Source organism: Mesoplodon bidens (assembly GCF_964165515.1).
Source record: "Mesoplodon bidens genome assembly, chromosome: 3".
Lineage (NCBI taxonomy): Eukaryota > Metazoa > Chordata > Mammalia > Artiodactyla > Ziphiidae > Mesoplodon > Mesoplodon bidens.
In genome coordinates this window covers 169,945,402-169,959,297 of record NC_138178.1, presented here as the reverse complement: position 1 = coordinate 169,959,297, position 13,896 = coordinate 169,945,402, and the positions used below count along the sequence as shown (strand labels likewise).

Below are 13,896 nucleotides of genomic sequence, written 5' to 3'. Positions count from 1 at the left end.
TTTGACCGGGTGGGATGAAAATGGAGCCTCGGTACAGGGCAGCGAAAGCCTCGTGCAGTGCCTCGCGATCAATGTTCTCGTCAGGCATCTGCGACTCGATAGTATCCATGTTTGTCTCCCGCCAAGCGCCCCTGAACATGCTAGCAAAGTACCTTGACTGGCACAAGCAGACCCTATGCAAGTTGCACTCGTCCCCCAGTGTGCGGATCCGCACGCCGCTCTGTTCTCCTCTCAGGAAGAGTGCCTCCTAAACGGACCCTGGACGATCTTGAGCACGTTTCCGGCAGGGCTTTTTTGTGAGCGGCCCTCCTGGGCCTCTCTTCCGCTTGTGGCTCCACTGACGGGCGGCAGGTCTGGCCTCTTGACTCTCCTTCCGTTCGTTTCTCTCGGCCACTACTGCCTCCTCAGGCTCCTCCTCCCCACCAGTGGCACCTGGCTCCTCTGGGGCACGCCCCCACCAGTGCCATGGCATCCGACTGCTTCGTGCTCCCATGGCCTATACCTCAGTGGTGCAGTGGACAAGCTTCCTCTCCAGGCGCCGTTGGCCCGGGCACGAGCCCAGCCCAGAGTGCTGCTGAGTACTAGGACGTTTGCTCTAACGGTGTCGCGAGAGAACGCCACGCTAAGCCACATGAGATACTGCAGGGGTCCTCACTCTGGGCAACACCCCTCTCAGTGGAGGTACAGGAAGTTGCCACATGGATGGGGAAAACCACGTATTGGTTTTCCAGGTTCATTACCTCTAGCTCTTGATCCTCTCTCAGGGAAAGCCTGTGGTATCCTGTGTCCTTCCTGAAAACGGCTCTCCCATCCCTGTCCAAGGAGGACAGGCGCAGGTGGAACGCGACCTTTCTCTGCTCGAGTAGGCTGACCCCGAGGCTGTAGGAGTTGTTTGGCGCGCTGTACCAGAAAATGATATGCTGGTTGGCGTAGCACACCACCAGGTCCCAGCTGAAGTTGAAGCCTTCCCACCGCCAGCTGCACTGCTTGTGCCTGTGGAGCTGGCCCCCGCACCGCATGCTGTTCCCCTGGGAGTCGGACCCGTAGACGTCCACGGGCCAGAGCTCTCTAGTCTGCTTAGCCCGGAGGGGGCCAAGAAAACACTCTTTGTACACTGGACACAACCAAGCGGCAGGGATCAGCGCATGCTGGTGGATGACGCGTGCTGACGTCGGGTCGCAGATTATGTAGGCAAACCGCAGCTGCTGGAACACAGGCACGAAGGCTCTGCCCTGCTCGGTCTCCAGGAAAGGGGTGCCCTCCGAATCCCTCCTGGACCTGGCAAACCATGAGTCGGTGTCAGGCAATAGGGCCCTGCGCGGGCCCCTCCATGTCGGCTGCAGCTGCAAGAACATCCACTTTTTCAGCATGGTGTACACGTTCATCTCCACCCCCATCACCAAGAGCGCTGAAGAGGCAATGACCTCTTTCATGAGATCCAGGCTGACTTCTCGCAATAGCTGCTCGCTACACTGGGTCATCATGTTGTCCAGCAGCCACTGAAGACACATGGTCCTGACGGTCTGGAGCCCGTAGCTTTCAGCAGAGTAGGCGTAACTGCACACGGTGTGGGCACGGACAGTCACCTTCATGACCTCCCCGCACTGCCGAATCACCTCGACCAGCTGCAGCATGCTGGCAGTGGCCAGGATGGCGACGATTCGACCGGGTGGGATGAAAATGGAGCCTCGGTACAGAGCACCGAGAGCCTCGTGCAGTGCCTCGCGATCAATGTTCTCGTCAGGCATCTGCGACTCGATAGTATCCATGTTTGTCTCCCGCCAAGCGCCCCTGAACATGCTAGCAAAGTACCTTGACTGGCACAAGCAGGCCCTATGCAAGTTCCACTCGTCCCCCAGTGTGCGGATCCGCACGTCGCTCTGTTCTCCTCTCAGGAAGAGTGCCTCCTAAACGGACCCTGGACGATCTTGAGCACGTTTCCGGCAGGGCTTTTTTGTGAGCGGCCCTCCTGGGCCTCTCTTCCGCTTGTGGCTCCACTGACGGGCGGCAGGTCTGGCCTCTTGACTCTCCTTCCGTTCGTTTCTCTCGGCCACTACTGCCTCCTCAGGCTCCTCCTCCCCACCAGTGGCACCTGGCTCCTCTGGGGCACGCCCCCACCAGTGCCATGGCATCCGACTGCTTCGTGCTCCCATGGCCTATACCTCAGTGGTGCAGTGGACAAGCTTCCTCTCCAGGCGCCGTTGGCCCGGGCACGAGCCCAGCCCAGAGTGCTGCTGAGTACTAGGACGTTTGCTCTAACGGTGTCGCGAGAGAACGCCACGCTAAGCCACATGAGATACTGCAGGGGTCCTCACTCTGGGCAACACCCCTCTCAGTGGAGGTACAGGAAGTTGCCACATGGATGGGGAAAACCACGTATTGGTTTTCCAGGTTCATTACCTCTAGCTCTTGATCCTCTCTCAGGGAAAGCCTGTGGTATCCTGTGTCCTTCCTGAAAACGGCTCTCCCATCCCTGTCCAAGGAGGACAGGCGCAGGTGGAACGCGACCTTTCTCTGCTCGAGTAGGCTGACCCCGAGGCTGTAGGAGTTGTTTGGCGCGCTGTACCAGAAAATGATATGCTGGTTGGCGTAGCACACCACCAGGTCCCAGCTGAAGTTGAAGCCTTCCCACCGCCAGCTGCACTGCTTGTGCCTGTGGAGCTGGCCCCCGCACCGCATGCTGTTCCCCTGGGAGTCGGACCCGTGGACGTCCACGGGCCAGAGCTCTCTAGTCTGCTTAGCCCGGAGGGGGCCAACAAAACACTCTTTGTTCACTGGACACAACCAAGCGGCAGGGATCAGCGCATGCTGGTGGATGACGCGTGCTGACGTCGGGTCGCAGATTATGTAGGCAAACCGCAGCTGCTGGAACACTGGCATGAAGGCTCTGCCCTGCTCGGTCTCCAGGAAAGGGGTGCCCTCCGAATCCCTCCTGGACCTGGCAAACCATGAGTCGGTGTCAGGCAATAGGGCCCTGCGCGGGCCCCTCCATGTCGGCTGCAGCTGCAAGAACATCCACTTTTTCAGCATGGTGTACACGTGCATCTCCACCCCCATCACCAAGAGCGCTGAAGAGGCAATGACCTCTTTCATGAGATCCAGGCTGACTTCTCGCAATAGCTGCTCGCTACACTGGGTCATCATGTTGTCCAGCAGCCACTGAAGACACATGGTCCTGACGATCTGGAGCCCGTAGCTTTCAGCAGAGTAGTCGTAACTGCACACGGTGTGGGCACGGACAGTCACCTTCGTGACCTCCCCGCACTGCCGAATCACCTCGACCAGCTGCAGCATGCTGGCAGTGGCCAGGATGGCGACGATTCGACCGGGTGGGATGAAAATGGAGCCTCGGTACAGGGCACCGAGAGCCTCGTGCAGTGCCTCGCGATCAATGTTCTCGTCAGGCATCTGCGACTCGATAGTATCCATGTTTGTCTCCCGCCAAGCGCCCCTGAACATGCTAGCAAAGTACCTTGACTGGCACAAGCAGGCCCTATGCAAGTTCCACTCGTCCCCCAGTGTGCGGATCCGCACGTCGCTCTGTTCTCCTCTCAGGAAGAGTGCCTCCTAAACGGACCCTGGACGATCTTGAGCACGTTTCCGGCAGGGCTTTTTTGTGAGCGGCCCTCCTGGGCCTCTCTTCCGCTTGTGGCTCCACTGACGGGCGGCAGGTCTGGCCTCTTGACTCTCCTTCCGTTCGTTTCTCTCGGCCACTACTGCCTCCTCAGGCTCCTCCTCCCCACCAGTGGCACCTGGCTCCTCTGGGGCACGCCCCCACCAGTGCCATGGCATCCGACTGCTTCGTGCTCCCATGGCCTATACCTCAGTGGTGCAGTGGACAAGCTTCCTCTCCAGGCGCCGTTGGCCCGGGCACGAGCCCAGCCCAGAGTGCTGCTGAGTACTAGGACGTTTGCTCTAACGGTGTCGCGAGAGAACGCCACGCTAAGCCACATGAGATACTGCAGGGGTCCTCACTCTGGGCAACACCCCTCTCAGTGGAGGTACAGGAAGTTGCCACATGGATGGGGAAAACCACGTATTGGTTTTCCAGGTTCATTACCTCTAGCTCTTGATCCTCTCTCAGGGAAAGCCTGTGGTATCCTGTGTCCTTCCTGAAAACGGCTCTCCCATCCCTGTCCAAGGAGGACAGGCGCAGGCGGCACGCGACCTTTCTCTGCTCGAGTAGGCTGACCCCGAGGCTGTAGGAGTTGTTTGGCGCGCTGTACCAGAAAATGATATGCTGGTTGGCGTAGCACACCACCAGGTCCCAGCTGAAGTTGAAGCCTTCCCACCGCCAGCTGCACTGCTTGTGCCTGTGGAGCTGGCCCCCGCACCGCATGCTGTTCCCCTGGGAGTCGGACCCGTGGACGTCCACGGGCCAGAGCTCTCTAGTCTGCTTAGCCCGGAGGGGCCCAAGAAAACACTCTTTGTTCACTGGACACAACCAAGCGGCAGGGATCAGCGCATGCTGGTGGATGACGCGTGCTGACATCGGGTTGCAGATTATGTAGGCAAACCGCAGCTGCTGGAACACTGGCACGAAGGCTCTGCCCTGCTCGGTCTCCAGGAAAGGGGTGCCCTCCGAATCCCTCCTGGACCTGGCAAACCATGAGTCGGTGTCAGGCAATAGGGCCCTGCGCGGGCCCCTCCATGTCGGCTGCAGCTGCAAGAACATCCACTTTTTCAGCATGGTGTACACGTGCATCTCCACCCCCATCACCAAGAGCTCTAAGAGGCAATGACCTCTTTCATGAGATCCAGGCTGACTTCTCGCAATAGCTGCTCGCTACACTGGGTCATCATGTTGTCCAGCAGCCACTGAAGACACATGGTCCTGACGGTCTGGAGCCCGTAGCTTTCAGCAGAGTAGGCGTAACTGCACACGGTGTGGGCACGGACAGTCACCTTCGTGACCTCCCCGCACTGCCGAATCACCTCGACCAGCTGCAGCATGCTGGCAGTGGCCAGGATGGCGACGATTCGACCGGGTGGGATGAAAATGGAGCCTCGGTACAGGGCACCGAGAGCCTCGTGCAGTGCCTCGCGATCAATGTTCTCGTCAGGCATCTGCGACTCGATAGTATCCATGTTTGTCTCCCGCCAAGCGCCCCTGAACATGCTAGCAAAGTACCTTGACTGGCACAAGCAGGCCCTATGCAAGTTGCACTCGTCCCCCAGTGTGCGGATCCGCACGTCGCTCTGTTCTCCTCTCAGGAAGAGTGCCTCCTAAACGGACCCTGGACGATCTTGAGCACGTTTCCGGCAGGGCTTTTTTGTGAGCGGCCCTCCTGGGCCTCTCTTCCGCTTGTGGCTCCACTGACGGGCGGCAGGTCTGGCCTCTTGACTCTCCTTCCGTTCGTTTCTCTCTGCCCCTACTGCCTCCTCAGGCTCCTCCTCCCCACCGGTGGCACGTGGCTCCTCTGGGGCACGCCCCCACCAGTGCCATGGCATCCGACTGCTTCGTGCTCCCATGGCCTATACCTCAGTGGTGCAGTGGACAAGCTTCCTCTCCAGGCGCCGGTGGCCCGGGCACGAGCTCAGCCCAGAGTGCTGCTGAGTACTAGGACGTTTACGCTAACGGTCTCGCGAGATGACACCACGCTAAGCCACCTGAGATACTGCAGGGGTCCTCACTCTGGGCAACACCCCTCTCAGTGGAGGTACAGGAAGTTGCCACATGGATGGGGAAAACCACGTATTGGTTTTCCAGGTTCATTACCTCTAGCTCTTGATCCTCTCTCACGGAAAGCCTGTGGTATCCTGTGTCCTTCCTGAAAACGGCTCTCCCATCCCTGTCCAAGGAGGACAGGCGCAGGCGGAACGCGACCTTTCTCTTCTCGAGTAGGCTGACCCCGAGGCTGTAGGAGTTGTTTGGCGCGCTGTACCAGAAAATGATGTGCTGATTGGCGGAGCACACCACCAGGTCCCAGCTGAAGTTGAAGCCTTCCCACCGCCAGCTGCACTGCTTGTGCCTGTGGAGCTGGCCCCCGCACCGCATGCTGTTCCCCTGGGAGTCGGACCCGTGGACGTCCACGGGCCAGAGCTCTCTAGTCTGCTTAGCCCGGAGGGGGCCAAGAAAACACTCTTTGTACACTGGACACAACCAAGCGGCAGGGATCAGCGCATGCTGGTGGATGACGCGTGCTGACGTCGGGTTGCAGATTATGTAGGCAAACCGCAGCTGCTGGAACACTGGCACGAAGGCTCTGCCCTGCTCGGTCTCCAGGAAAGGGGTGCCCTCCGAATCCCTCCTGGACCTGGCAAACCATGAGTCGGTGTCAGGCAATAGGGCCCTGCGCGGGCCCCTCCATGTCGGCTGCAGCTGCAAGAACATCCACTTTTTCAGCATGGTGTACACGTGCATCTCCACCCCCATCACCAAGAGCTCTAAGAGGCAATGACCTCTTTCATGAGATCCAGGCTGACTTCTCGCAATAGCTGCTCGCTACACTGGGTCATCATGTTGTCCAGCAGCCACTGAAGACACATGGTCCTGACGGTCTGGAGCCCGTAGCTTTCAGCAGAGTAGTCGTAACTGCACACGGTGTGGGCACGGACAGTCACCTTCGTGACCTCCCCGCACTGCCGAATCACCTCGACCAGCTGCAGCATGCTGGCAGTGGCCAGGATGGCGACGATTTGACCGGGTGGGATGAAAATGGAGCCTCGGTACAGGGCAGCGAAAGCCTCGTGCAGTGCCTCGCGATCAATGTTCTCGTCAGGCATCTGCGACTCGATAGTATCCATGTTTGTCTCCCGCCAAGCGCCCCTGAACATGCTAGCAAAGTACCTTGACTGGCACAAGCAGACCCTATGCAAGTTGCACTCGTCCCCCAGTGTGCGGATCCGCACGCCGCTCTGTTCTCCTCTCAGGAAGAGTGCCTCCTAAACGGACCCTGGACGATCTTGAGCACGTTTCCGGCAGGGCTTTTTTGTGAGCGGCCCTCCTGGGCCTCTCTTCCGCTTGTGGCTCCACTGACGGGCGGCAGGTCTGGCCTCTTGACTCTCCTTCCGTTCGTTTCTCTCGGCCACTACTGCCTCCTCAGGCTCCTCCTCCCCACCAGTGGCACCTGGCTCCTCTGGGGCACGCCCCCACCAGTGCCATGGCATCCGACTGCTTCGTGCTCCCATGGCCTATACCTCAGTGGTGCAGTGGACAAGCTTCCTCTCCAGGCGCCGTTGGCCCGGGCACGAGCCCAGCCCAGAGTGCTGCTGAGTACTAGGACGTTTGCTCTAACGGTGTCGCGAGAGAACGCCACGCTAAACCACATGAGATACTGCAGGGGTCCTCACTCTGGGCAACACCCCTCTCAGTGGAGGTACAGGAAGTTGCCACATGGATGGGGAAAACCACGTATTGGTTTTCCAGGTTCATTACCTCTAGCTCTTGATCCTCTCTCAGGGAAAGCCTGTGGTATCCTGTGTCCTTCCTGAAAACGGCTCTCCCATCCCTGTCCAAGGAGGACAGGCGCAGGTGGAACGCGACCTTTCTCTGCTCGAGTAGGCTGACCCCGAGGCTGTAGGAGTTGTTTGGCGCGCTGTACCAGAAAATGATATGCTGGTTGGCGTAGCACACCACCAGGTCCCAGCTGAAGTTGAAGCCTTCCCACCGCCAGCTGCACTGCTTGTGCCTGTGGAGCTGGCCCCCGCACCGCATGCTGTTCCCCTGGGAGTCGGACCCGTAGACGTCCACGGGCCAGAGCTCTCTAGTCTGCTTAGCCCGGAGGGGGCCAAGAAAACACTCTTTGTACACTGGACACAACCAAGCGGCAGGGATCAGCGCATGCTGGTGGATGACGCGTGCTGACGTCGGGTCGCAGATTATGTAGGCAAACCGCAGCTGCTGGAACACAGGCACGAAGGCTCTGCCCTGCTCGGTCTCCAGGAAAGGGGTGCCCTCCGAATCCCTCCTGGACCTGGCAAACCATGAGTCGGTGTCAGGCAATAGGGCCCTGCGCGGGCCCCTCCATGTCGGCTGCAGCTGCAAGAACATCCACTTTTTCAGCATGGTGTACACGTTCATCTCCACCCCCATCACCAAGAGCGCTGAAGAGGCAATGACCTCTTTCATGAGATCCAGGCTGACTTCTCGCAATAGCTGCTCGCTACACTGGGTCATCATGTTGTCCAGCAGCCACTGAAGACACATGGTCCTGACGGTCTGGAGCCCGTAGCTTTCAGCAGAGTAGGCGTAACTGCACACGGTGTGGGCACGGACAGTCACCTTCATGACCTCCCCGCACTGCCGAATCACCTCGACCAGCTGCAGCATGCTGGCAGTGGCCAGGATGGCGACGATTCGACCGGGTGGGATGAAAATGGAGCCTCGGTACAGAGCACCGAGAGCCTCGTGCAGTGCCTCGCGATCAATGTTCTCGTCAGGCATCTGCGACTCGATAGTATCCATGTTTGTCTCCCGCCAAGCGCCCCTGAACATGCTAGCAAAGTACCTTGACTGGCACAAGCAGGCCCTATGCAAGTTCCACTCGTCCCCCAGTGTGCGGATCCGCACGTCGCTCTGTTCTCCTCTCAGGAAGAGTGCCTCCTAAACGGACCCTGGACGATCTTGAGCACGTTTCCGGCAGGGCTTTTTTGTGAGCGGCCCTCCTGGGCCTCTCTTCCGCTTGTGGCTCCACTGACGGGCGGCAGGTCTGGCCTCTTGACTCTCCTTCCGTTCGTTTCTCTCGGCCACTACTGCCTCCTCAGGCTCCTCCTCCCCACCAGTGGCACCTGGCTCCTCTGGGGCACGCCCCCACCAGTGCCATGGCATCCGACTGCTTCGTGCTCCCATGGCCTATACCTCAGTGGTGCAGTGGACAAGCTTCCTCTCCAGGCGCCGTTGGCCCGGGCACGAGCCCAGCCCAGAGTGCTGCTGAGTACTAGGACGTTTGCTCTAACGGTGTCGCGAGAGAACGCCACGCTAAGCCACATGAGATACTGCAGGGGTCCTCACTCTGGGCAACACCCCTCTCAGTGGAGGTACAGGAAGTTGCCACATGGATGGGGAAAACCACGTATTGGTTTTCCAGGTTCATTACCTCTAGCTCTTGATCCTCTCTCAGGGAAAGCCTGTGGTATCCTGTGTCCTTCCTGAAAACGGCTCTCCCATCCCTGTCCAAGGAGGACAGGCGCAGGTGGAACGCGACCTTTCTCTGCTCGAGTAGGCTGACCCCGAGGCTGTAGGAGTTGTTTGGCGCGCTGTACCAGAAAATGATATGCTGGTTGGCGTAGCACAACACCAGGTCCCAGCTGAAGTTGAAGCCTTCCCACCGCCAGCTGCACTGCTTGTGCCTGTGGAGCTGGCCCCCGCACCGCATGCTGTTCCCCTGGGAGTCGGACCCGTGGACGTCCACGGGCCAGAGCTCTCTAGTCTGCTTAGCCCGGAGGGGGCCAAGAAAACACTCTTTGTTCACTGGACACAACCAAGCGGCAGGGATCAGCGCATGCTGGTGGATGACGCGTGCTGACGTCGGGTCGCAGATTATGTAGGCAAACCGCAGCTGCTGGAACACTGGCATGAAGGCTCTGCCCTGCTCGGTCTCCAGGAAAGGGGTGCCCTCCGAATCCCTCCTGGACCTGGCAAACCATGAGTCGGTGTCAGGCAATAGGGCCCTGCGCGGGCCCCTCCATGTCGGCTGCAGCTGCAAGAACATCCACTTTTTCAGCATGGTGTACACGTGCATCTCCACCCCCATCACCAAGAGCGCTGAAGAGGCAATGACCTCTTTCATGAGATCCAGGCTGACTTCTCGCAATAGCTGCTCGCTACACTGGGTCATCATGTTGTCCAGCAGCCACTGAAGACACATGGTCCTGACGATCTGGAGCCCGTAGCTTTCAGCAGAGTAGTCGTAACTGCACACGGTGTGGGCACGGACAGTCACCTTCGTGACCTCCCCGCACTGCCGAATCACCTCGACCAGCTGCAGCATGCTGGCTGTGGCCAGGATGGCGACGACTCGACCGGGTGGGATGAAAATGGAGCCTCGGTACAGGGCACCGAAAGCCTCGTGCAGTGCCTCGCGATCAATGTTCTCGTCAGGCATCTGCGACTCGATAGTATCCATGTTTGTCTCCCGCCAAGCCCCCCTGAGCATGCTAGCAAAGTACCTTGACTGGCACAAGCAGACCCTATGCAAGTTCCACTCGTCCCCCAGTGTGCGGATCCGCACGTCGCTCTGTTCTCCTCTCAGGAAGAGTGCCTCCTAAACGGACCCTGGACGATCTTGAGCACGTTTCCGGCAGGGCTTTTTTGTGAGCGGCCCTCCTGGGCCTCTCTTCCGCTTGTGGCTCCACTGACGGGCGGCAGGTCTGGCCTCTTGACTCTCCTTCCGTTCGTTTCTCTCGGCCACTACTGCCTCCTCAGGCTCCTCCTCCCCACCGGTGGCACCTGGCTCCTCTGGGGCACGCCCCCACCAGTGCCATGGCATCCGACTGCTTCGTGCTCCCATGGCCTATACCTCAGTGGTGCAGTGGACAAGCTTCCTCTCCAGGCGCCGTTGGCCCGGGCACGAGCTCAGCCCAGAGTGCTGCTGAGTACTAGGACGTTTGCTCTAACGGTGTCGCGAGAGAACGCCACACTAAGCCACATGAGATACTGCAGGGGTCCTCACTCTGGGCAACACCCCTCTCAGTGGAGGTACAGGAAGTTGCCACATGGATGGGGAAAACCACGTATTGGTTTTCCAGGTTCATTACCTCTAGCTCTTGATCCTCTCTCAGGGAAAGCCTGTGGTATCCTGTGTCCTTCCTGAAAACGGCTCTCCCATCCCTGTCCAAGGAGGACAGGCGCAGGTGGAACGCGACCTTTCTCTGCTCGAGTAGGCTGACCCCGAGGCTGTAGGAGTTGTTTGGCGCGCTGTACCAGAAAATGATATGCTGGTTGGCGTAGCACACCACCAGGTCCCAGCTGAAGTTGAAGCCTTCCCACCGCCAGCTGCACTGCTTGTGCCTGTGGAGCTGGCCCCCGCACCGCATGCTGTTCCCCTGGGAGTCGGACCCGTGGACGTCCACGGGCCAGAGCTCTCTAGTCTGCTTAGCCCGGAGGGGGCCAACAAAACACTCTTTGTTCACTGGACACAACCAAGCGGCAGGGATCAGCGCATGCTGGTGGATGACGCGTGCTGACGTCGGGTTGCAGATTATGTAGGCAAACCGCAGCTGCTGGAACACTGGCACGAAGGCTCTGCCCTGCTCGGTCTCCAGGAAAGGGGTGCCCTCCGAATCCCTCCTGGACCTGGCAAACCATGAGTCGGTGTCAGGCAATAGGGCCCTGCGCGGGCCCCTCCATGTCGGCTGCAGCTGCAAGAACATCCACTTTTTCAGCATGGTGTACACGTGCATCTCCACCCCCATCACCAAGAGCTATAAGAGGCAATGACCTCTTTCATGAGATCCAGGCTGACTTCTCGCAATAGCTGCTCGCTACACTGGGTCATCATGTTGTCCAGCAGCCACTGAAGACACATGGTCCTGACGGTCTGGAGCCCGTAGCTTTCAGCAGAGTAGTCGTAACTGCACACGGTGTGGGCACGGACAGTCACCTTCGTGACCTCCCCGCACTGCCGAATCACCTCGACCAGCTGCAGCATGCTGGCAGTGGCCAGGATGGCGACGATTCGACCGGGTGGGATGAAAATGGAGCCTCGGTACAGGGCACCGAGAGCCTCGTGCAGTGCCTCGCGATCAATGTTCTCGTCAGGCATCTGCGACTCGATAGTATCCATGTTTGTCTCCCGCCAAGCGCCCCTGAACATGCTAGCAAAGTACCTTGACTGGCACAAGCAGGCCCTATGCAAGTTCCACTCGTCCCCCAGTGTGCGGATCCGCACGTCGCTCTGTTCTCCTCTCAGGAAGAGTGCCTCCTAAACGGACCCTGGACGATCTTGAGCACGTTTCCGGCAGGGCTTTTTTGTGAGCGGCCCTCCTGGGCCTCTCTTCCGCTTGTGGCTCCACTGACGGGCCGCAGGTCTGGCCTCTTGACTCTCCTTCCGTTCGTTTCTCTCTGCCACTACTGCCTCCTCAGGCTCCTCCTCCCCACCAGTGGCACCTGGCTCCTCTGGGGCACGCCCCCACCAGTGCCATGGCATCCGACTGCTTCGTGCTCCCATGGCCTATACCTCAGTGGTGCAGTGGACAAGCTTCCTCTCCAGGCGCCGTTGGCCCGGGCACGAGCCCAGCCCAGAGTGCTGCTGAGTACTAGGACGTTTGCTCTAACGGTGTCGCGAGAGAACGCCACGCTAAGCCACATGAGATACTGCAGGGGTCCTCACTCTGGGCAACACCCCTCTCAGTGGAGGTACAGGAAGTTGCCACATGGATGGGGAAAACCACGTATTGGTTTTCCAGGTTCATTACCTCTAGCTCTTGATCCTCTCTCAGGGAAAGCCTGTGGTATCCTGTGTCCTTCCTGAAAACGGCTCTCCCATCCCTGTCCAAGGAGGACAGGCGCAGGCGGCACGCGACCTTTCTCTGCTCGAGTAGGCTGACCCCGAGGCTGTAGGAGTTGTTTGGCGCGCTGTACCAGAAAATGATATGCTGGTTGGCGTAGCACACCACCAGGTCCCAGCTGAAGTTGAAGCCTTCCCACCGCCAGCTGCACTGCTTGTGCCTGTGGAGCTGGCCCCCGCACCGCATGCTGTTCCCCTGGGAGTCGGACCCGTGGACGTCCACGGGCCAGAGCTCTCTAGTCTGCTTAGCCCGGAGGGGCCCAAGAAAACACTCTTTGTTCACTGGACACAACCAAGCGGCAGGGATCAGCGCATGCTGGTGGATGACGCGTGCTGACATCCGGTTGCAGATTATGTAGGCAAACCGCAGCTGCTGGAACACTGGCACGAAGGCTCTGCCCTGCTCGGTCTCCAGGAAAGGGGTGCCCTCCGAATCCCTCCTGGACCTGGCAAACCATGAGTCGGTGTCAGGCAATAGGGCCCTGCGCGGGCCCCTCCATGTCGGCTGCAGCTGCAAGAACATCCACTTTTTCAGCATGGTGTACACGTGCATCTCCACCCCCATCACCAAGAGCTCTAAGAGGCAATGACCTCTTTCATGAGATCCAGGCTGACTTCTCGCAATAGCTGCTCGCTACACTGGGTCATCATGTTGTCCAGCAGCCACTGAAGACACATGGTCCTGACGGTCTGGAGCCCGTAGCTTTCAGCAGAGTAGGCGTAACTGCACACGGTGTGGGCACGGACAGTCACCTTCGTGACCTCCCCGCACTGCCGAATCACCTCGACCAGCTGCAGCATGCTGGCAGTGGCCAGGATGGCGACGATTCGACCGGGTGGGATGAAAATGGAGCCTCGGTACAGGGCACCGAGAGCCTCGTGCAGTGCCTCGCGATCAATGTTCTCGTCAGGCATCTGCGACTCGATAGTATCCATGTTTGTCTCCCGCCAAGCGCCCCTGAACATGCTAGCAAAGTACCTTGACTGGCACAAGCAGGCCCTATGCAAGTTCCACTCGTCCCCCAGTGTGCGGATCCGCACGTCGCTCTGTTCTCCTCTCAGGAAGAGTGCCTCCTAAACGGACCCTGGACGATCTTGAGCACGTTTCCGGCAGGGCTTTTTTGTGAGCGGCCCTCCTGGGCCTCTCTTCCGCTTGTGGCTCCACTGACGGGCGGCAGGTCTGGCCTCTTGACTCTCCTTCCGTTCGTTTCTCTCTGCCCCTACTGCCTCCTCAGGCTCCTCCTCCCCACCGGTGGCACGTGGCTCCTCTGGGGCACGCCCCCACCAGTGCCATGGCATCCGACTGCTTCGTGCTCCCATGGCCTATACCTCAGTGGTGCAGTGGACAAGCTTCCTCTCCAGGCGCCGGTGGCCCGGGCACGAGCTCAGCCCAGAGTGCTGCTGAGTACTAGGACGTTTACGCTAACGGTCTCGCGAGATGACACCA

At 59.4% G+C, this 13,896-nt stretch overlaps 1 protein-coding gene across 1 annotated transcript in view; it reads right to left on the bottom strand.

Moving 5' to 3' along the window:
• Window positions 1-581: 581 nt before the first annotated feature.
• LOC308614126 (uncharacterized protein) overlaps window positions 582-13,896 on the bottom strand; it is a gene marked incomplete at both ends in the record, with an annotated part of 29,450 nt that continues 16,135 nt past the window's right edge. The window contains 4 exon segments of the mRNA XM_081228314.1: window positions 582-1,907; window positions 1,911-1,927; window positions 7,294-8,545; window positions 8,549-8,565. Coding sequence (XP_081084440.1) covers window positions 582-1,907; window positions 1,911-1,927; window positions 7,294-8,545; window positions 8,549-8,565 — 2,612 coding nt within the window.